General features: G+C 36.1%; 2 protein-coding genes across 4 annotated transcripts; one reads left to right on the forward strand and one right to left on the reverse strand.

Moving 5' to 3' along the window:
• Positions 1-147: 147 nt before the first annotated feature.
• LOC102221304 (lebercilin) lies at positions 148-7,928 on the reverse strand. Of its 2 annotated transcripts, XM_023347255.1 has the most exons (10): positions 7,606-7,928; positions 7,087-7,181; positions 5,554-5,972; positions 3,712-3,953; positions 3,253-3,558; positions 2,916-3,053; positions 2,712-2,808; positions 2,470-2,606; positions 2,189-2,366; positions 148-2,070 (listed from the first exon to the last, which is right to left on the reverse strand). In XM_023347255.1, exons 2-10 carry the CDS (start codon positions 7,089-7,091, stop codon positions 1,172-1,174), a joined length of 2,421 nt encoding a protein of 806 aa, XP_023203023.1. In that variant the 5' UTR covers positions 7,092-7,181; positions 7,606-7,928; the 3' UTR covers positions 148-1,171. The 2 variants fall into 2 exon arrangements, with proteins under 2 accessions (XP_023203023.1, XP_014324707.1); XM_014469221.2 differs by having other exon boundaries at positions 7,087-7,928.
• A 1,599-nt stretch (positions 7,929-9,527) lies between these two features.
• On the forward strand, positions 9,528-19,566 carry LOC102221559 (SH3 domain-binding glutamic acid-rich-like protein 2). Of its 2 annotated transcripts, none has more exons than XM_023347224.1 (4): positions 9,528-9,767; positions 15,048-15,233; positions 16,437-16,517; positions 17,602-19,566. In XM_023347224.1, the coding sequence occupies exons 1-4, from the start codon at positions 9,723-9,725 to the stop codon at positions 17,614-17,616; spliced, it is 327 nt and encodes a 108-aa protein (XP_023202992.1). In that variant the 5' UTR covers positions 9,528-9,722; the 3' UTR covers positions 17,617-19,566. The 2 variants fall into 2 exon arrangements, with proteins under 2 accessions (XP_023202992.1, XP_014324705.1); XM_014469219.2 differs by having other exon boundaries at positions 16,437-16,509.
• The last annotated feature ends 1,786 nt before the right edge of the window (positions 19,567-21,352 follow it).

Below are 21,352 nucleotides of genomic sequence, written 5' to 3' on the forward strand. Positions count from 1 at the left end.
TCGGAGACGCTCCAGACACCGCAGCTTCCCGCTTCGTGGATGACGTTCCAAGAGCGCCACAGTCCGATAAGCAGGCAAAATTGTAAAGTAATATAACAAAAGCCTATGGATGAACTTTAATAAAATGAATAAATAAAACAATGTCAAAACTGTCAAGCCATTTTTATTGTTCAGGAATTATTTAAAAATATATCACAATCTACAAGAATAAACAATTTCACAAAAATGTACCAAATAGCCTATAAATACCTGACAAATGAAGTAAAATTAAATTTCAATTAAAGACAGGCTGAGAGTGCTTACACTTGTGTGCAATGTTGCTGTATAAATGGTGGATTTTTATTTATGTATTTAAATATGAACATCTGTTACCATGGACAGACCCTGAAAATGTGACAAGATTTAGCCAACAGGCTAATTATCATCTGTAGTCCCTGACAGGTTTATATTATAGCAAGATCAAAAATAATTTTAAGTATACAAACGAATAAAATAAAATAAAAAATCCCCCAAAATGAGAATGTTAGTGCTGGTTGTCTGTGCCTTTGGAATCAGTGCAGGATAAAGAAAGCCATAACAAAAGTCATAATGTTTCTGTTACAGCTGGGCATACAACACCAATACACTAAAAACATTTATAGATGCTCATGAGCACTCTAAACATACTGATTGTCTAACTATTTCAAATATATATTCTTATATTTTAACCTATCAAAAGACTAAAAATCCATCTATAGAACAGATGTATAATAATAATTATAATAATGATAATATTACATAATTTTGTTTAGGAGACCTCATTCAGATCCACTAGTGGGACAGAGTGAAGGCCGGCCCACCTCAACCAAACAACTGATCTAAATATCAGGTTGCCAAGATGAAAAAGTGTACTAAAAATTCATAATGTCAGTAAATGCACAGAATAAAAGGAAATCCCATATGTAACCCCAAAGTTTAAGTGTTATATTTCATTATTGACTGCTTACATTGACACTGTAGGCAGTCAATACAGTGTGAATATATTTGACATGTTGTATTTGAGCTGGTTCTGCACAAAAAATGTTTTGCGCATCATTTGACGAGAAACAAAAGAGTCCCCTTCATCATTATTTCAACCTGAGTTATATCCTGGTTAAAGAATGCACTCACTGGCTGCCACTGAAATATTTATTTATAAAGTGAGTTCCTCTATGTCGTCATCAAAGGAGGGGATGGCACGGATGGCAGGTTTACTGTCTGCAACGTTTAGAGCCTTGTCGATGATACTGGAAGACGGTGGAGGTGTAGAGGAACCCGAACTGAAGCGATGTAAACCTTCCCGTCTTGAACGTACCCCGTTGGTTGTTGGAGGGCTATTAAGCACCTTCATTTTATTGGAAGCACTGAAACTGTCACCAGCAGGAATGGTCTGGGCACCAAACAGCTGCTCCATGAGGCTTGATTTCTTGTCTTTCTCTGTTTTCGTTTCTGTTTCCTTCTCCATTACCATCATTCCAACATTAAAAAGTCCTATGGCTTCTAATGCAGTGTTTTTGCTGTCGCTTGGCGGAGGGGAAACCCGGGACGCTAAGTGTCCAAACGAAGGTGCGTACCTTCCAAATGCCAGGTCATCACTGGAGGTATGGGGCCGCAATGCTCTCCTCCCAGCTGTAAAACCTCCATGCTCCACACTTTGTCTCCTCCTTCCATCTTCTCTATCTCCAGCCAGCATCGATCTTGTCTCCTCTGACTCAGAGTGGTTGAAAACCGAAAAGTTACGGTTTCTATCCTCAGGTGGATGTGGAGAAGCGACGTTATTAATTTTTCTGGATTCAGAAAGAGGTGACTCAATGAACACAGAGTCCTGTGCTTCCTGGTTTTGACGATCTATTTCTCGCATCTTAGCCAACAGCTGCTCTTTCTTTCGACGTGCTTCCTCTGTCGCCTGCTGACTGGACGTAGATTCTTTGTTCCATCGCGCCACCTCCTCCTGGACGTGGCCATGCTTCCAGTAGTTGTCTTCTTCTTTCTGGCTGAACAGGGAATTTGACGTCTTGCTATCCTCATCCTCTTCCTGTTCTTTCTTTATGTCTGCAGATATAATGTGTCAGGTTAAGATTAAAGCCATGACTTAGTATTTCACATAGATTATGCAAAGATAAAAGCAACATATGTGGACTGTTCCTGTTCCCGTTTAGTTTCTTTTTACCATTTTTTAGTCTGCTCAGCTTCTCTTTGAGGACATTCAGCTCCTGGTTGAGTCCCTCTCTCTGCTGCGTCTCCTGTTCCCTCACCAATTCCTCCTCATGCCTTCCTCTCGTTTTGTGTTCATCGGTTTTTTGAGAAACCTTATTTGACTCTGCTGGTTTGTCCACCCTGTTAAGATCCTGGATGACAAAATGTCAGAAACAGAATGAAAGATGTGAATTTAACCAAATAACTGCACTCAAACAGTAACCCTGACAGAAAAGTAAAGGATGAACAAGGCACCTTCAAAGACAGGTATTCGCCAGCTGACTGTCCGCTGTACTCATTGGTGTCACTGATGGCAGGGGGTGGAGAGGGGAAATCCTGACTTGACATTTTGTCTTCAGTTTGTACTGCCTTGGTGCTGTAAAGTACTGTGACTAAACAAGATAAAAACAGATATCATGTAATGATGGTCATATTTAAAAGGAAATCCCTCATAAACCACCTCTGTTAATCTGTCTTTTTGCGCAACAGTGACTTACGTTTCTGCTTTGTACTACTTTCACCATCTTTCCGTAATGCTGGTTTTACCAAACGGTTGGAGTAAATGTTTTTAGCATCTAGCTCTCTTTCCTTTTCCTGATCAAAGAAAAAAAAATCTCACAGTGCACAAGATGCAACAAAGCTTTGCTCAAAGTCTTCAAGGCTGCTTAAGAACCTGAATAAAGCATACTTGTATGCTGTACCTTGAGTTTACTGGTCAGTCGGTCCAGCTCCTCCTGCAAAATCTTCACCTCCTCCTGAGAATTCATAGTCTTCTTCTTCTCTGCAGCAAGCTGCCTCTGAAAACTGTTGTTGCTCAGCTCAATGCTGCGCTCCAAGTCCTTGAAATACACACACAAAAAAACTTTACACACCAACCTCGCCAAAAGAAAACAAAGCAACCAACTTGACATTACAATGAAACTTTGAACAGTGGCATGAATGCATTAATACATTATGTGCAGTTTGCAGCGCAGTTTAAATATGTTACTATTTGATAGTAATAGAAATCTAACAAAAAATAACCATGGATGAATTTACCTTGACTTTACGTTGTGCCTCTTGGGCCCGAGTTTTCTCCTCTTCAAAGCTACGACTTAGCTTATCTCTGGTCCCCAATTCTTGCTGGTCCACCAGCTTCTTTAGTCGCGTGACCGTGGCTTGGCTCCGATGCAACTGCTCCTCGCTCTCCTTTAACCGCCGCTCAGCTGTCCGTTCCCGCTCTTGAGTGCGCCGCAGTCGCTCCCGTAGCACATGGATCTCATTGGAGTGGCGCGCCAGGAGCTGGGAAATCTCACTTTCTGTGTCGTCATAGCGCTGCAGGGCTTTCTCCTGACGTACCTGAAGCTGAAGTTAGAAAAGGACGATTTAAAAATTAACTTGTAAATGTAACATTATGATTACCGGTACTTATTGACACTGTCACAGGAAGTCTTATTACACGATGAAATTATTTACTTAAGAAAAAAACCTGTTAACTTTAACAGAAAGCAAGTTTACCTGTCTGAGAGTTCTATTTTCCTTCTTCAGTTCATCATTCTGCTGCTTTAGTTCAGCAAGAGAGTTCCGCAATTCATTGATCTTCAGTAGGCGGGCTGAAAGCATCCGCTTGGTCACCAGATCCAGGTCTTTAGGCGGTGTAGACTCTTTGCTTTGAGACCGATTTCCCTTGCGGTGGTGCTGTGTGACAGGAAGGCCTCCAGGTCGCTGTGGCCGAGATGCATTCCAGCGCCCAACCCCACCTGCCAAAAAAACAAAACAAACAGATGGTTGTCAACATAAAAGGCATGCTAATTGGTTGAAGTTTAACGCCATTCATCAATGCAACGTCTTTGAACTTAGATTTTTTTTTTAAATGTCCAAATGAAGCTTGAATAACAGCATTATTATGATTACAATCATTAATTTACAATTAAAACAACTTATTACTGGTTCTGTTCTAGATGAAGACTGAGATGTTAAAATTGGGGTTATACTGCCATCATCTGGACAAAAACGAATAAATTGGTATGTGTTATTTACTTAACCCTTCTAGGACTACCATTATAAAAGTCCGCATGAGCATCTTTTTACATTTTTGGATGCTGCAGAGTCATTATTAGGAGCACTCCAATGTTCTTTACATCTATAAAATCCTTATAAGTCCTCCTTTCCAAGTTTGTATGCCATTTATCAATAATAACTGATTAAAAATAGAAAATTTGCAAAACAATAACAAGAACTCCATCCGTTTATAATTTTTTTGACATATTTTTGTAAATATGAAGAGTTTCCTAACTTTATTTACCAAAGTTCCCAATACAAAAAAGTTGCACACAAGCCTTCTAAACCAAACACAATTTATTTGGAGTTTTTTCAAAGCTTCGTTTCAAAGTTACAGCCAATTTTCTAAAAACAATAAAACGAGGGAAAATAAAAAAAATGCTTTTATCAGTGCAATCAGAAAAAAGAAGTGCAGAAGATACATTGCACATTGTACATCAACAATAAAATACAAACATTTAAATGAAAGTGTGTCAGTCTTTGTGTATTCACATGAGAAAATGTCTGTCCACATGACAGACATTTGCAAGAGCAGAGCCAAATAGCACGTGCAGGAAACGGAAATGACTTTCATGAAATCTCACCTGAAGTCATGTGACATTTCATGAAATCTCGTAGTATTTCATTCTGTCAACGTCAGAACAACACAGGAAGTGATTGGCCAGACCCGAGCTGATCTACAAATAGAGGGATGGATGCCACATCATGTTTGTGGACCCATCCTTTTTACTATAAATCTGTGAACTCGTCTGCGCGCGCACAGCAACTCGGGGGGGATGTTTAGGGTCGGAAAAGGAAGCGCAATTCTTACAGTTTAATATGCAAAAAAAAAAATTGCTCTACCTTACGTGGTTCGAATTCTACCGGCATTTGAAAAATATGTATGCATCTCAGATCGCCGGCGATCTGGTAGCCCGAATCGGGTTAAGAGTCTTGCAAAAGTCTTCATAGTCTACATTTTCGTCACGTTATAATCACAGACTTCAACAAGATTTTATGTGATAAGCCAACACAAAGTAGTGCATTCCTGTAAAATGGACACAAAAAAGACTTTTACATCTTTTTTAAAATGAAAACTCTGAAACATTTGTTGTACTTTTATTCAGCCTCCTCTACTCTGAAACCTCTACATAAAATTGAGTGCAACCAATCTGCACTTAAATGTCCCCAAATTAGTAAATAGAGTCCACCTGCGTGTAATTTAATTTCATTAAAAGATTATGGTGTTCCAATAGTTTTACAATGTACTGTATCTGACAATTAACAGATACAAAATTGAAAAAATAACAATGTACGTACGTAGTTTGTGTAGTGGACTTCTAGAAATCTGCTTTGCCTGGCAACCTCTCTGTAGAACTGGAGATGGAGTGAGTGACTGGGAGAAAGGTGAAAGTGAGCGTTCCGACTGTGTAGCGTTCTCATAGTCCTCAGAATATAGTGACCCGTCACTTCTCCGACCCTCTCCATCTGAAATCCGGTCTCGATCTGGATCGGATCGGCAGGTTCCTGTTTTTGATCTGCTGTCGACACTTTCAACCATCGTGTCTTCTCTGTGAATTTTTCCCTGATGGTTCTTTCTGTGCCTCTGCCCCGATGATGCTGGAGACTCTTTATTTGTGCTCCGACGGGACTGGCGACTTAGAATCCGGTTGTCCTCAATCGCTTCAGGGACTTTTTCTGATTCTTCCATGCTGTCTGTTTGATAATGTGTGCTGAATCTTAAGTGAGAAAAAAAACAAACAAAGTTTTGTTAGAAATACTTAAACTGTAGCAATAATAAAGGATGCAGAGTCTTTGTTAAAAATAAGAGTGGAAAACTAACCTTAACGCTTGTATTGCAATACTAAATTACGCACTCTTACATTTAGTTGAAGTTTATAATAAGCTCTGGTAGGCCAACTGGTTTCACTAGTGTTTTCAGTATTACGTGTCTTGATCACTAAGCAACAATACACATGAGATTAAAGTTTCCATGAGACTGTATTAAGCTTAAGGATCAACATCTCTATGTTTGGAGCAAATAATACTGTACTACTCCCATCTCCTTAGTGAGTTAATTAAGAGGTAAATATTAATTTCTGGAAGTACTTACATGCAGTAATTTAGACAAAACAAGGTCAGACTTAATAAAAAATACATTTTAGCCCATTAAGTCACATTATTTTATTGACATTAAATATAGTTATGCAAGTCAGACAATTTTCTATTTTCCCTCTATTTTTTTATAATAGTGAGACCAGCACCAACTATTATTTTATTCAAGATTAATGAATAAAATAGAATAGAATAGAATAATATTTTATTTAATAAAAGTTTTTCATCCCACAGAGGAAAAATATTGTGTAACCACAGCAAAGTGACCATAAAGTAAAAAGATACAAATACAAAAATTAAAAAAAAGAATACGAATATTAGGTAAAATGCTCTAAAGCAGAAACAAAAAGAAAGAGAAAAAAAACATATGCAGTAATGAATAAATAAATAGGAAAAATAAATCTTAAAATATATAATTCTAGTGGAATAAAGTTTACCTGTACAAATTGTATGACTGCTTGACATGTACCACTTAATAATGTGTGCCTAGGAAAACTAATCAGTGTTAATTAAATGTAAAGGTCATGCATTTCTCTAGTTCTTTAGAAGCACAGAGACGTATCTATGGCAACATACAAACATAAATAGAAGAAATTATTTGTTTACAACATGAAGCACAGGCCTTATTATCCAGCAGATTTTCTGATGATAAAGCATGTTTATACAATATGCAACATAATAGATGTGCAATCACTCTAGAGTCAATATTCTTAAATAACAATGAGATTTTACACTCACCCCATGTGTCACATCCAGGTCATTTCTGCTGTTTTTAGCCTCTTCTTTCCTTTATCTTTTTTAACAACCATTATACTGGGCTGTCTTTTTATTCCCTTTTTGTGTTTAAAAATTGGTCAAAACAAAATTAAAAGGCATCATCTTACACACAACAGCAATTAAGTACAGTTCTTTGTGACACAAAATTATCGGATCATTGCAGTTTGAGTGATTGGCAGGTGGACTGTTGACACAATCCATGCCAAGTAACAGTAACTAAACAAATTTTCTCTATAACTGAAGGGGCCTTCTTACAAGAAAGGTATAATAAATCAAATAAGACACATTTACATAAAGACACGAAGTAAAAAAATAACACATTATTAGCAGCAGAACATTAGTAAACCCATTTAGAGAGCTAATAGTGCTTGTTGGGGCAGAGCTGCTCCTTGTATCGGGGCTAAAACAAATACACCTACATTCAACAGGTAGGTGAAAACTGAAGGCTGCGTTTACCGCTGGGATGCTAGTAGTACCCACCTGCCTGTTGCTCGTTTATTTCCGCTATTTTTCTGCTGTTTCGCTCCGACCAAACTTCATAGCTGGGACCAGATTCATTGTAGATTCAAACCGCTAATGTTAGCTAGGAGTAGCAAGCTAGTTCGAGCTTTAGCCGACTTATCCGTAATTAAAACAGAAAACGTTCTCTCCGCTCTCCCAGAAACTACGCTGTAATGACTGGTCGTTGAAATATATTTCCCTTTAATCATCCGCGTAAACACAGCGACAGCACAGACGCCAAACCGTAACCTTTATCTTTCGATCCCCATGATTCAGTGCAACCGCTGACGCTGTGCCATGGCAACCGCAGCAATTGTTGCAACACCTTTAGTCACCAGAGAGGCGCTGTTGTTCTTCCACCTAGTAGTAGTTTTAGTTGAAGTAAACATCTGACCACGGAATAACGCTTCAAAACCTTTATTTTTTTATTTTTTTATTTTACATGTTGTTAGTGGAGTAGTTTTTAGACTGTGGGTGGAAGCTGGACTACACGGAGAGAACTCAGACATGCACAGGGAGAATGTAGACTTCATGCAGGTCCCCAGGCTATGGACCTGCATAAATAGATTTATGCAGGCTAGGATTTATACACTACACAAGAGTCTAGTTTCTGGTTTCTCATCAGAAACCATGAAAAACAAACCTGACCAAAGGAAATGTGACTTTAGATTCATTTTCATTTTGTGTTTGAAATTAATAAAACGCCTGATAAAGAAAAACTAAGAACTGGCCCATTTTTCGTCTTGTTAGACTGCTATCAAAGGATACTGTGACTGTAGGGTGACTGTCTCTTCTGTAGCTTCAAATATTTGTTTTTCACCATAAAACATATTTGCTCATTACATGAGCAAATAGAGTAATCAGATATTAGATATTTTTGATAAGTTTCAGTATTTAAAGTACAAATTGTCAGATTGTGTTGCACTTTGAGTACAATGCGGGAAACACAGTAGCTACAACTGAGTTATTTGCTATCAAATGTTGAAGTTGTGGTGGAAAATTACTGTAAGTTAACATCTGCTGACCATGTGAAATGCTTGTGAACTCTCGCCAAAAGAACTATTTTTGTTACATGTACAAGGCTGAGAGTTGTTTTCTACAGCTGCATCAGAACCAGACTGTCTCACCCCTTGTTTTGAATTCCTTATCTTTGGTATAAAACTCATGTGTTGTCTCTGATTGGCTTCATTATTGATTGTCCTACAAGCTCTCTGTATTGTGCACGATATATGAATAAACCTGATTGAGTGATTTCACCTGACAGTGCTTGGTAAAATAGTTTTTTCCACAACAAAGTGTATGGGGTCGATAAGAAAAATTGGTCGGTTTTGTACCTCTCTTCAGTGTGCTTTTGATTTTAGTTTTGTATTATTTTTTAAATAAAAATAAAATTAAATCAAATGTAATTTTTGATGAAGTTTTGATCAACTGTGTTAATTGTACTCCTGTAAAATATTTTGTGTGTGTGGTTTTTAAAAAAATAGATCAATTAACCACCTTTGGTTGGTTGTTTTTGTTACGTTTTCTGATACAATGGATGTAAACAGATTAAGCAGTGCATTACATTTCAAACAGGGCATAAAACCTAGAGAGCACAACTTTCCCCTCTGCTTTACCTAAAAAACTGGGTTAAGTTGCTTAACATACTCAAAAACAAACCGGAATCATCGGCTTGCTTTCAGAATAAATTTAAGCTTCTCAAACATTTGATATTTTTGAGGAACTACATTGTATCAATTCACATAAGCATTTCAGCAACTACATGAAGTGTGCCCAATTACAAAAATAAAACATATCATCTTATAAAATCCACGTGGCCCTTTAATTCCGGAATTTTGTTTTGAAAGATATGGCGGAAGTGTAAAGTCCAGCTTGATCTATGTTGCATGTATTCAAAGAGCGTCACTGGCTGCTGTATTATCATGGCTCAGTTTAAATATCGGTGCAGCGTGTTCTTTCTCTGCTGAAGCACACTGCGCCTCGTCTGTTTTCAAGTTTTTGTCATTTTATGAGAGGAATAAAATTGCACAAGTTACCGAAAAACGTTGTTCGGCAACAACAAACCATTAGTCGACCGCTGGCGATAATTTGGGATTATGGTCATCAAGGTTTACGTCGCTTCCTCAAGTGGCTCTATCGCGGTGAGTGTTTGCAAATGTGTGATGAAACGTGCTGACAGGTGATTAAAGAAACAGGGCTTTGCAAATCTTAAAACGTTTCGTTGCTGCCTATATGATGAATTATGTAACTGATAATGAGCGTCAGTTACGCCAAGTGGTGAAAGTAGTCAGCGTTATTCTAACAGGTGAGATAATCTCTTATATAATAATAAAACATATTAATAATAGTAATAATAATAATAAAACAGCATTTACGCTTTTTGACTCAAAGTTAAAACAACTCTGCACACTAGCACAAAATTACATGACCAAGTCAAAAGGATAACATTACTATGATTTATTTAAAGTGTGACGTCAAAAGCATATGCTCTCATATGGTCATGCTTTGATACTCTTTTGCCCTTAATAAATTAAATCATAAATTTGGAAATTGATCCTTGTTCTTAATTGGGATACCTTCTGATTAAAAAAAAAGTTAATCTGAAGAACTTGGAACAAAAACGTAAAGACACTGAACTTCTAAAGAGGTGCACACAAGATTTAAAAGAGAAAATGAGAATTAAGGTGTGTTGCTTTGTTGTTGTAAGAATGGTCAAGACGATGAAATTCTACACGATACCCCCCTTATTTCCCATCCATCCTTTTATCTTCAGCAGTAACCATATTCCTATATCTGCTTCTCCGCCTTTTGATCCATAAAGGCCTTTTAATGCTGAACCTCTACGAAATGTTCTTTTCAACCCGTTTATTTCCCCGTGTAATTCTATTAGACACCAGCAGTGTCTGCTGCTCCGTCTAGGATGAAATCTAACCATTTTAACTGACTTATATTATCTTCTTTGAAAGGTGCACAAATGCATTTTTATAAGTAATACCACAATCTAGCAGTACTTTCTAATATCTTGTTGAAAATTTGAATCATTGTATTTTTGGGATTTGGACTTGGAGAAAAGATTAAAAAAACAGTTTCAGTGACATGGGGTGCTTTAAATTTTCTAAACCATAATGATTTAGCAATGGTACACAAACAGGGCATCAAATGTAGCTTTTGTGTTGTAGCCACTTGGCAAACAACTGACACATCATTTTAAAATAGGGCAGAGCTGATATGAGTGTTAGTAGAAAAATCATCAAACAGCACTCCTGCATGAATACTCAAAGAGTTAGGTAATGGTACAGATGAGTAATATATTTATTTTATCATGCTCAGCTCCTCAAAATGGGCCTCTACAATCTGTGAATGTTTACAAAAGAGTTATTTTTAATCTCATCACACATACATTCAAAGTGCAGAGTCTCTGTTTTTTCGTGTTTTTTTTTTTTTTTTCTTTTCCTTTTTGGTCTCGCACATTTTCATGTACGCTCAAGTAACTCCACCATTTGGGTCAGCTAGTGCAAGGCAGAGCTGATGTGAGTGTTATTCATTCTGAATGGCTTTGATTTAATCAACCACTCAGTTGGTGTAAAGTGAAGACTGTAAAGTAAAGACTGTTCTTGAAGGGCAGTAATAGAAAGTCTGGAAAGCACTCAAATACAAAAGTGCAACAAAAAAAAAAAAACAGGCAAGCACAGAGAAAATAGGTTATAAAAGGGTCTAAGTTTGACCCCAGAGTAGCATAATCAGTTTAACACAAGCAGATTAATGGGGTGGAAATGATCAGCAGAGAATAGATCATATGCAAATTAGGTTATCTTCTTCTCTTCACTACAAAGATCTATTGAATCCAATCAAAAATTTATTTTATTGATATGAATGAAGGCTCCATGGACATGCAAAAAAATCTAGTCTAATAAATAGAGATGAGTTTTTTCCACATCTATCTATCTATCTATCTATCTATCTATCTATCTATCTATCTATCTATCTATCTATCTATCTATCTATCTATCTATCTATCTATCTATCTATCTATCTATCTATCTATCTATCTATCTATCTATCTATCTATCTATCTATCTATCTATCTATCTATCTATCTATCTATCTATCTATCTATCTATCTATCTATCTATCTATCTATCTATCTATCTATCTATCTATCTATCTATCTATCTATCTATCTATCTATCTATAATCTGAATGTATTGTTCAGTTACTATTTTAGGTGGCAAAAACATCAAATTTCATTTTTTATGTCACATCAGTTATATTCATACTCAGAAATAACTTTATGTTCAATGTCAAAATTGAACATTTTGACATTGGCACCAAATGTAGCCAATGTACCAAATTGGCTACATTTGCAAGGCTTTGTGCTGTGCCTTACTAAAGAATTCCTTTGAACCTTTTCACATTGTGTTAGCTTACAGGCTGAACCATTAATATCAACACAGTCAAACTGTGTGTAGCTTTTCTCAGCACAGAAATTAAATGACAAACAGGAAAATGAAAACAAAGAAACACAGCAGAAAGTCAGAGATAAATTTGTGGAGAAGCTTAAAACAGTGTTTGGTTCTCAAAATAATATCCCACGCTTTGGACATTTAACACTGTCACAGGTAAAATCCTGACAAGATCTAACTAGACACATAATGACTGGGTTAAGGATAGCATTAATCAGAGAAGCATCCAAGAGGCCTACTGTTACTCTGGATGAGCTGCGAAGACGTGCAGCTCAAGTGGGAGAATGAATTTACAACTATTAGTTGGTCAGTCTGTAAATTTGTTCTAGTGTCAAAAGAAACTCATTGTCCTGTTTTCACTTTGTCACAAGCCATGTAGGGGGACAGAGCAAACATAGAAGAAGTTTCAGTCAGACACGACCAATATTGAACTTCTAAACATACACTCAAAGCTACAAAGAAATTGACTCAAGCATTATGAATTTCTGTTGCCCAATTGAGAATATCTGGCAATATTTCAAAATTGTCATTTACAGAGACTCTCTCAGTCCAGTCTTACTAAGATCGAGAAGGATGAGCAGAAATGTAGTCTCTAGATTTGCAAAGTAATCTTGAGCCGCTGGTTGTAATGTATGCCTTCAATCCAAATAAAATACATGGATATTTTTTTTGTTTTAGGTTAGAAAATGTGAACAAATTCAAGAGGCATGAATCCTTTGGCATGAGACTGTTTTTAATTGGTAGTTTTCTTTTACCGGTCAGTGAATAAAATATTATTTTTCTTTTATCACTTAGCTAATCGATTTAAAAAAATAAAAAATCTCTTAAGAATTTTGACACCAATATGTGATCATTTTTGTCTTTGTATCCTTTTGTGTCTGTATATTTTATAATATATTTGATAAGCCCAAACAAAAAAGCTTAATTCATCCACTGATGCTATTGCTGACACTAATCAGAAGCACTTTATTCATTCAATATTTAGAGCCGCCCTACATTTCACCTTATCATTTTAACACTGCGATCTTCTAACACTGGCTCTCCATGAAGCTCTAACCTTTGGCCAGATGGACTCCAGTGGTCCAGATAAAACTGTGTTTTTTTTTTTGTTGTTTTTTGTTTTCCTACCAGACAAAAAGAACCTTTAAGAGATAACGGATTATTTGCAGTCTGTCTATAACTGACCACACAGAACAATCCCTTATTGTCTTTAAGCGAGAACAAAAGCCCCTTTGTGATTCTTACCACTACTAAAATAGCATGTAAATTCCCACATACAGTATGATGCACGCTGCCACACAAATGTACCGATTTGTCATTTAATCTTCAACAAATATAGTCATCCATATTTGTCTCAAAATTCTTTAGGCTTTGTGCATGAATGTATCATAAAACGTTACTAGTTTTATTTGTTCTTTAAAGTATATTCTATCTTGGTAAAAAGAAAGCATTCCTCCCCACCCTGTAGTTTACCATGTTAGGTATAGAAAGATAATTAAAAAAATCTAAATCTAAGTTAATAGAGACATTTTGCTTTGAAGCCATGGTACATTCTATGATTGAATAGCTTGTAGAACCATGTTCAGCAGTAGTCTTTATCAGTTTCTCACGTCCCTTTGGACTAAAGTCTTTTTTCCAAATTTGTTTGAATTGAATGAGGTTTACATGCATTCACTTCTGTTTAGTGGAACCTTAATCTGGAATTTAAAACATAAAAATTTTTCTTACAGTTACTGCACAAAAAACCTGAACAAACAAGACTAAGGAGTCACAATGTGCTGTTTTAATTAATTCAATAACATTCTGGTCATCTGTGTTGGGTACAAATGAACATTTCAGTGTCAAGATTTTTTTGGGGGAGGAATGCAGTTCAGTTTCTTTAACGGACACAGCTCAGACGTTTTCAAGGTTTTCATCATGGACTGTCTATGAGCTAACTGAGCCCGCTTTATGTTAATATGTAGAAATATGGAATATTGTCTTTGGGTTACAAAAACAAGAGCTCCAAATCTAATCTGGAACACTATGAATCACTTTAGACCTACACAGGCGAACTCTCAACAGAATGGAAGTAAAATAGAAGAGAAAAAAAATGAAACTGAAAATGTATAATAAAAGCATAACAAGGTACTGGAAATGACTAAAAGAATCATATTCAAAGTGAAGAAAAAAAAAGATAATTCCAGGAAGAAACAAGTTTGCAGCAATTGCCCTGTGAGCCTATACTGTGTGTGTAATGGATGTTTCAAGTGTGGGAGGTTTCTTTTCCTCTAAATATATCTTTGGATGTTTCTTTCCCACAAAGTTAACAAATGCTGTCATACATCCTGAGAGGTGCACAGTCTCCCAGAGGTCAGCCCCATAGGGAACAGCTGTATCCACTCCAGATCCCAGCTGTCTCTTCCACTCTGAGCATTACTCTGTTGCGTATGTTTCTGTTGTTTCAGGGGGCTTGTAAAACAGTGCTTCACTGAGGTTTGTCAATCAGACCCGTCATTCCGTACAACCCAGTTATGGCCGAAACAGACATATTAACAAAATCAAATATTATGTTTAAATCATATCCTAAACTGCATGCCTTTAGCTAATTGCTGTGTGGAGTAAGAAGAGACTCATGCCAAGCTTAAAAGATTTCAGATCCGAGATTCCAAACCTATACCTCTCCATGAATTAATAATAGTTCTTAATGCTCACAGTGCAAATTGAGTCCATATGACGTTAATGCGCTGCAAGTGTAGATATCAAAGCATGTTTTTGTGTGAGCAATGAAATAAACTTTCAGTGGGCTGAGAGGCAGAGTTGGAATTTCTTTCATTCTTTTGTGTTGTTTATGAGGTTGTAAAACAGTGTATTGTATTTCCTGTAATGGCTCTGATACTGGTTTTATTAAGTACTGTGTCTATATTTCAGGTGCTTTTAAAAGCGAATCATTTAGCCTCCCTCTTTTGACCTGTCTAGGTAAAGAAACATCAGCAGGCAGTTGTGGGTTTCCTGGAGGCAAATCGAATTAACTTCCAGGAAGTCGACATTACCATGCTGGAGGAGCAGAGGCTCTGGATGTACCGCAACATCCCCAAGGAAAAGAAACCAGAGAAAGGCAATCCACTGCCTCCACAGATCTTCAATGAGGATCGCTACTGTGGTGTAAGATAAATATCAGTTTCTATATCTTAATAATCACCACAGTATCAGCAGTTCTTCAAACTTCCAAGTTTTTGCGAGGTGAAGTTTAACCATAAATCTTTTTCTTTTTAGGCAGCAATTCCACATGTTGTTACTCCTGAACATGGCACACTTTGTTATAATCTTTTGCTTAGTGAAATTTAACACAAAACATAACAGAGAATCAGAATTAAAAGATAAAATGTTTGTTTCTCTACTTTTTATGGACTGCTGTGTTTTTAAATGCTGCATTTCTGTATAAAAACAGCTATGACACAGGTGTGCATTTGTGCAATTCAGTGAAAGTTTAAAAGGCATATATCAAATGTTTTACTTTCTAATTTTGTCTGGACTTGTTGTTTATGATTGTTGCATTTATTTCCACTGTTAAACTTACAGAACAAGTATACGGTTCTGTATAAAAAGTGTTTGCCTCCCTACAGATTCCTTTGGTTTTTTGCTCTTTTGTCACCCTTTGATGTTTCAGATTATGAAATCATTTTTTATATTTGATGAAAATAACATGAGTAAATGCTCCTTGCAGAAACTTTTGATTGAGAGCAAAATTCAAGATTCTGTCAAAGCCGTGGCTTGCACTGTGTTGTCTCCTTGTCCCTCATGTTTCTTCCCTTCAAATCAAGATTCCATTTGGCTTACATGCTTTAGACAAACTAATTCAAATGGTGAGATTGTTTCACATTCACAAATGTGTTGCCAATAAGAGGCCACACATGTATTCAGCTTTATTCTCATTAAAGTATCTTTCCTCAATCTGTTTCCTGTTTGCAGCAATAGGCAGACAGTGGCATGATAGGACCAATCTGTTTTTACATTGCCATATCAGGCAGATTTTTTTCTTTAAAATATAGTGATGTTTTCCCTTCAAGGTTACCTATGTTAGTAAATGAGATAGAGCAGTCGGATATGTTCTCATCTAAGATCTCACGCAACTCTGTAATCCCCTCATAATCCAGTTTCATGGATGGGGCGGATTATCAGCTCTGCCTGCCATCACTCTCGCTTGCTAAGGTAATCCAACATTACTTTGCGGTGCCTTCTGGGTAAATTATATTAGCAAATGCGTGAGGAAGTCGTCCTTACGGAGAACCAAGCGAACATCTTTCAACATTTAGAAAAATAAATTTGCATTTCACTAAATATCAACATTTTGTCCTTCCATCTCAGGACTACGAAGATTTCTTCCAGTCAAAGGAGAACAACACTGTGTTTGCATTCCTTGGACTCAGTTCTCCACTCAGTAAGACAGTGAGTTTATGTTCATATATAATGAAGGATGTTTATAATGGGTTTTTTTTATTATTATTTCATATAATTTCTTTTAAATGCATAAATTATTTTTGTTTTGTTTTTTTATGTGAATTTTATTTTGTACGCCTGCTATTTTGAACATAATTTTAAAGATGCAGCTCGAACAAAAATGTCTCATAATTTCTCATAATTTGTCTCTGTGGTGCACTGTAAATCACTCAGTGTACTGAGAAATCTACTTCTTCAATTAGTATATGCTCTCTTTCACAACATTGCTTGATCAGCAGTTCATAGCCCCTCCCCCAATTTAGTTTGTGGTTATACTGGTGAATCGCCTGTTGGCATTTCAGAGGCATCAGCTTTTTATTCTCTTGTGAGTGGGGAAGGAGGGAAAAGGAAGAAGCAGTAGTATAAATTTCAACAAATCACGAGAGTCAGCGCTCGTCTTACGTTTCATCTATATTTTTGACTTCATTCATATTTATGTTATATACTCTCCAAAGATGTTTAGATGCACAACATCACAACACAACTTTCGTACTTGAAAAGTGGTCTTTACAATTACAAATTTGATCAGTCTGAAAAAAATTATGAAATTGTTTGCTGTTTCTTATTATTTTTGTTCAAGGCAAACATGTTAGATAAAGTTTATGTTTCAGATCTTCAGTGATTTGCTGATCCCCTTTCCAGAGAAATTAGGCTACTTTGCTTGTTTTGTAAAAATGTGTGTTTTATTTGTTGCTCAGAGGGGAAACATTAAGCAAACCTGTGTGATTTTAATTAAAAAAAAAAAAAATCTCAATTTTGAGGAGCTTTGAGTAATTTGAACCTGACGGTTTTGGCCCAGTATAAACATAGATAAATTACAGTTCTGATTCTTTTGTTTTTTTCCAAGCATAAAATTCATGTTTATCCACGCATCACATGTTACATCCAAGCATTACCCAAAACCTTCTTACTACTCATACTTAACATTTTATTATTTTCAGTTTCTGCCCCGAATGGTAACAAAATAATGACTATCTGAAAATAATGTTGGGATTTTGTATTTGTGATTTTCTTTTCTTTTTTTCCCCCCCAGAATTTAGAGTGCTAGATCAAGCCCATCTTTACACGTGCATAACTTCCTGCATTGCATCACCTCCTTTCTCGTGACAACTCCAGAGTTTTGCCAAACTTCAGCCCTAGTGAATGCCGCCTCGCTGACCCATTCACCGGATCTGAAAAGGGCCCAATGCTGCAGCTACAGAGATGAAATCATGGAGGACTAACTTTGCCTGGGTTCCGTTTGCGTTTGGTTTTGTTGCTTAACATGGTGTGTCGGCAAACGATGCTTGTAGCACATGTCCCTGCTAACTCGAGAACCACGTAGCAGCATTTTCATCAGTGGCCTTTTAAAAGTGTCAGTGCAATGGATGGAGGTAAATGTTTAGGTGCTTCACTACAAGACAGCTTTTGTTTACACCCTTGTTTAAGTGAGCGAGCGTCTGTGTGCATACTTTCTGTTAGCGTCTGCATCAGTCAGCAGCTGCTAATGACGGTTGGTTGGATGAAGGGAAGACTTAATGTAGCCTAAAACAAACCAGGAATTCGCCTGGGTGCTTGTCTATGTCTATGTTATGACCAAATGCTAAAAAAAAAATCTAATCTTACAAGCTCAAAAGGTTTACTAAATGTCAGAATTAAATAATTTGTAGCTACCCGTATCTAGTTAAATAATCCTGTTTCAATATTTCATGTTTATTTGTTTTCTGTGCATGCAGTCGGTCTAGTGGTCATGATTTAAACTTGGGACATTTTGGCTTTCCCAAGCTGTCTCTGGGTCTATTTCTTGGACTCTTCAGTTCTATTGAGGCTGCATTTTGTTACAGACGAAGACAAACAAAGGCTGTATGGATCATTTTAATCCTCGGATTAGGTGCTCCAGTTGTTTTGACAGCTTGTCTTTCCCCTTCTCTCTACACTGCCAAATGTCAAAGTAAACATGCACTCCACTGTGGACAGACTTCCATATTTGTGCTGTACATGTCATGACATATAAGTTTAACTTTTCTTATCTTTCAGTCTTAAGTCCATATTTGCCCTCCAATCCCTGTTAAATTGTGCTGGTTTGATATTATCTCATCATCATGGATGAACAGATCTATTATTTTATCAACTCAAACGTAGCATTACAGGCAAAGTTTCATGCAAAAATATTCCCAATTTTGCTGATATGTCTCCTTAGTTGTTGCATCATGAGATGACCTTGTATTGTTTTGCTGTCTTTTTTAAAAATTTGGCTTGTGTTTCTTCTTGTAATAAGCTCATAAGAATTGTATTCAATCACACATTACTGTAAAGATTATTTTTGCATAAATGCAGATTACAATATTTCACAATAATTGCTTTGCTGTCAAGTGCATTTTATTTTTTACACTAGCTTTGATTTTACTATTTTAAAATGCTTTTACTCTGTAACAGATGAGCACAACTGTAAAATATAGTAAACTAATAATTAATTTTTTAAAAATGAATCAGTAGAAGGAGATCAGCACACCATGGAAAAAACAAAGTGTGGCTGTTTTACAGAGAGCATCACATACACTGCCTTACAAATGTGTCATGGGCACAAAAATTGCACTAATTTAAATGTATTATGACCGAACAAAAGTTCCACATAAGAGTAAAGTGAAAGGAGTAAAATTGCTTTTAAGTTAAGTTATTTGTGTTTTATTTCATTACACAGAAAATGTAATGAGATACAGAAAATCAAATTTAGTTTATTTTGGTCATTTACACCCTGGTATTACTTTGTCAGAAATATGTATGTGGCTCCTTTAACAGTAAAACAAAAACGGACGTAAAAGCTTTATCCTGTAAATTACGGCAATAAAGCCTTAACATCTCTACAGCCAAGTCCCCAGTTTGCTGCTCTCTTCTGTGTAAACCTAATGGAGTTAACCATGGAGCAAATAAAATGTTCTTATTTGACTTTCAGATTCCAAGATAGTTTTGGACCATCATAATTACAATTAAAGTGTTCATTAAATGAATTTTCCTAACATGTTTCTGTCTTTGATATATTTGTAAGGGGATTCTGCCTAAATGAATGAATGGGCTAAACACAAGTGCCTGTAAACACAATGTTAAAAACAATTGTTTTATATAACTGGACATGGTAATGACAGGTTAGCTTTTTTTCCTGTCAATGGTTCTACAAGGTTCTACAATGAATATAATCATAAAATCTACAAAACACACAACAGATTTTAAACCTATAGTTCAGTAATGGCCCTGGTTCTCAGTAATTTAAAGCAGCTTCTGTTACTACGTGTTCACATGACTGCAAATTAATAATCCCAGTCGTGTACTGAATGCTCAGAATGAAAATATTTGAAGTTCTGAAAACAAACAAAGCACAAAAAACATGATGAATCCTTCCTCGATCTCAAATTACAGAGGCTATAGTCTCTGATCTTCTTTTGAAAGAGTCAGTTTCAATTATTTCCTGTAAATTCTTTCCTTTCACCTTCCTTGACCATCAGTCATCCTGTTTGTAACATGATCACTCTGTTTGTCAGGCAGAGAGTGCTTCTTTGCATGAGACATGGTGTAACGTAATTTCCTACCAGAGCCTGATTTGTATCTCAGAGTTTGTAATGATTTACTAGAACATCAATATGTGCTTAGCCTGTTTTTCTTTCCAAACGTCACTCTTCTGTATTTTTGTCAACGACAGAGAAAACTAACCAAATATGGAAAAGGCTACATAGATTCATTAAGTCTCATATTGTTGTGATGTCTTTATGGCAGTTTAGAGTCTTTGTGTGTGTTTTTTTTCCCTATGTATATTTATTAGTAATCTAAATAATCAGTGTGTGCATGTGAATTTCTAATTTAGTCGAGCAACAGTGAAAAATGAGCTTTAATGGCTCATAATGTTTAAGATATGACCTTTCACTATTTACAAAAAAGCAAGTGTTTCTTAGTCTGTCTTTTTTTTTCCTTGGCATAATTTCACACTGAAAATATTAGTAAAAATGTTACCCTTAATATTAGTAAATATTTAGTAAGAAGAACAGCCTTTCAGTAAAAAATTCCAAATTATTTCTTCACAAAAATCAGTTCTCTTACTTTTGCAGAGTCTTTCTTCTTCCTTAAAACTAGATGAGTCTTTATGTTTGTCATAACAACAAAATTTCTCACTTTAAATTGACATTTTTATTATGACTGGCTAAAAAGGCATGAAGGGGCTCACTATGACTTTCCTTTTTCACTCTCTCTTTCTTCTAAAAGACATTTAAAAGACCCAAGAGGTGCTGCTGTTAGCAGTTATAACCTTTCTGATTTAAAAGATATTATATATTGCCATAATGAGATATAAATTTTGTAATAAGGATTTTTGCACCTCATTATAATCACAAACTTTTCTCGAGATGCTGCTCATGAATTTATTTGGCATACTGGTATTGTTAATTTTTGCAGTAAAGGCACTTTGTCCTCTAAATACCACTTTTTGTTATACTTCCACAACATAAGCTTATACAGAAATCTTCTTTTTCTTTTGGCATTTCTCTTTAAGGGTTACCACGGTGAGTCATCTGTCTCAATGTAACTCTGCCTTCCGCATCTTCTTCTCTCACACCGATGTCCAGCTACCTTGTAGATGCTGATGCAGAAATATAAACATAAAAAAAGACACATAAATATTAGTCCTTTTTCAGAACTTTTGTCAATGTCGCAGTTATTTTGAATATTTATGTTTACCGACTGACAGATATGACCAAGTTTAGGTGAGTGACCATGTTCTTTCAGTCATTTTTTTCTTAATTTTTAAGGCCAACACTTCT

The sequence above is a fragment of the Xiphophorus maculatus genome, chromosome 15 (assembly GCF_002775205.1).
Source record: "Xiphophorus maculatus strain JP 163 A chromosome 15, X_maculatus-5.0-male, whole genome shotgun sequence".
In the NCBI taxonomy this organism is placed as follows: domain Eukaryota; kingdom Metazoa; phylum Chordata; class Actinopteri; order Cyprinodontiformes; family Poeciliidae; genus Xiphophorus; species Xiphophorus maculatus.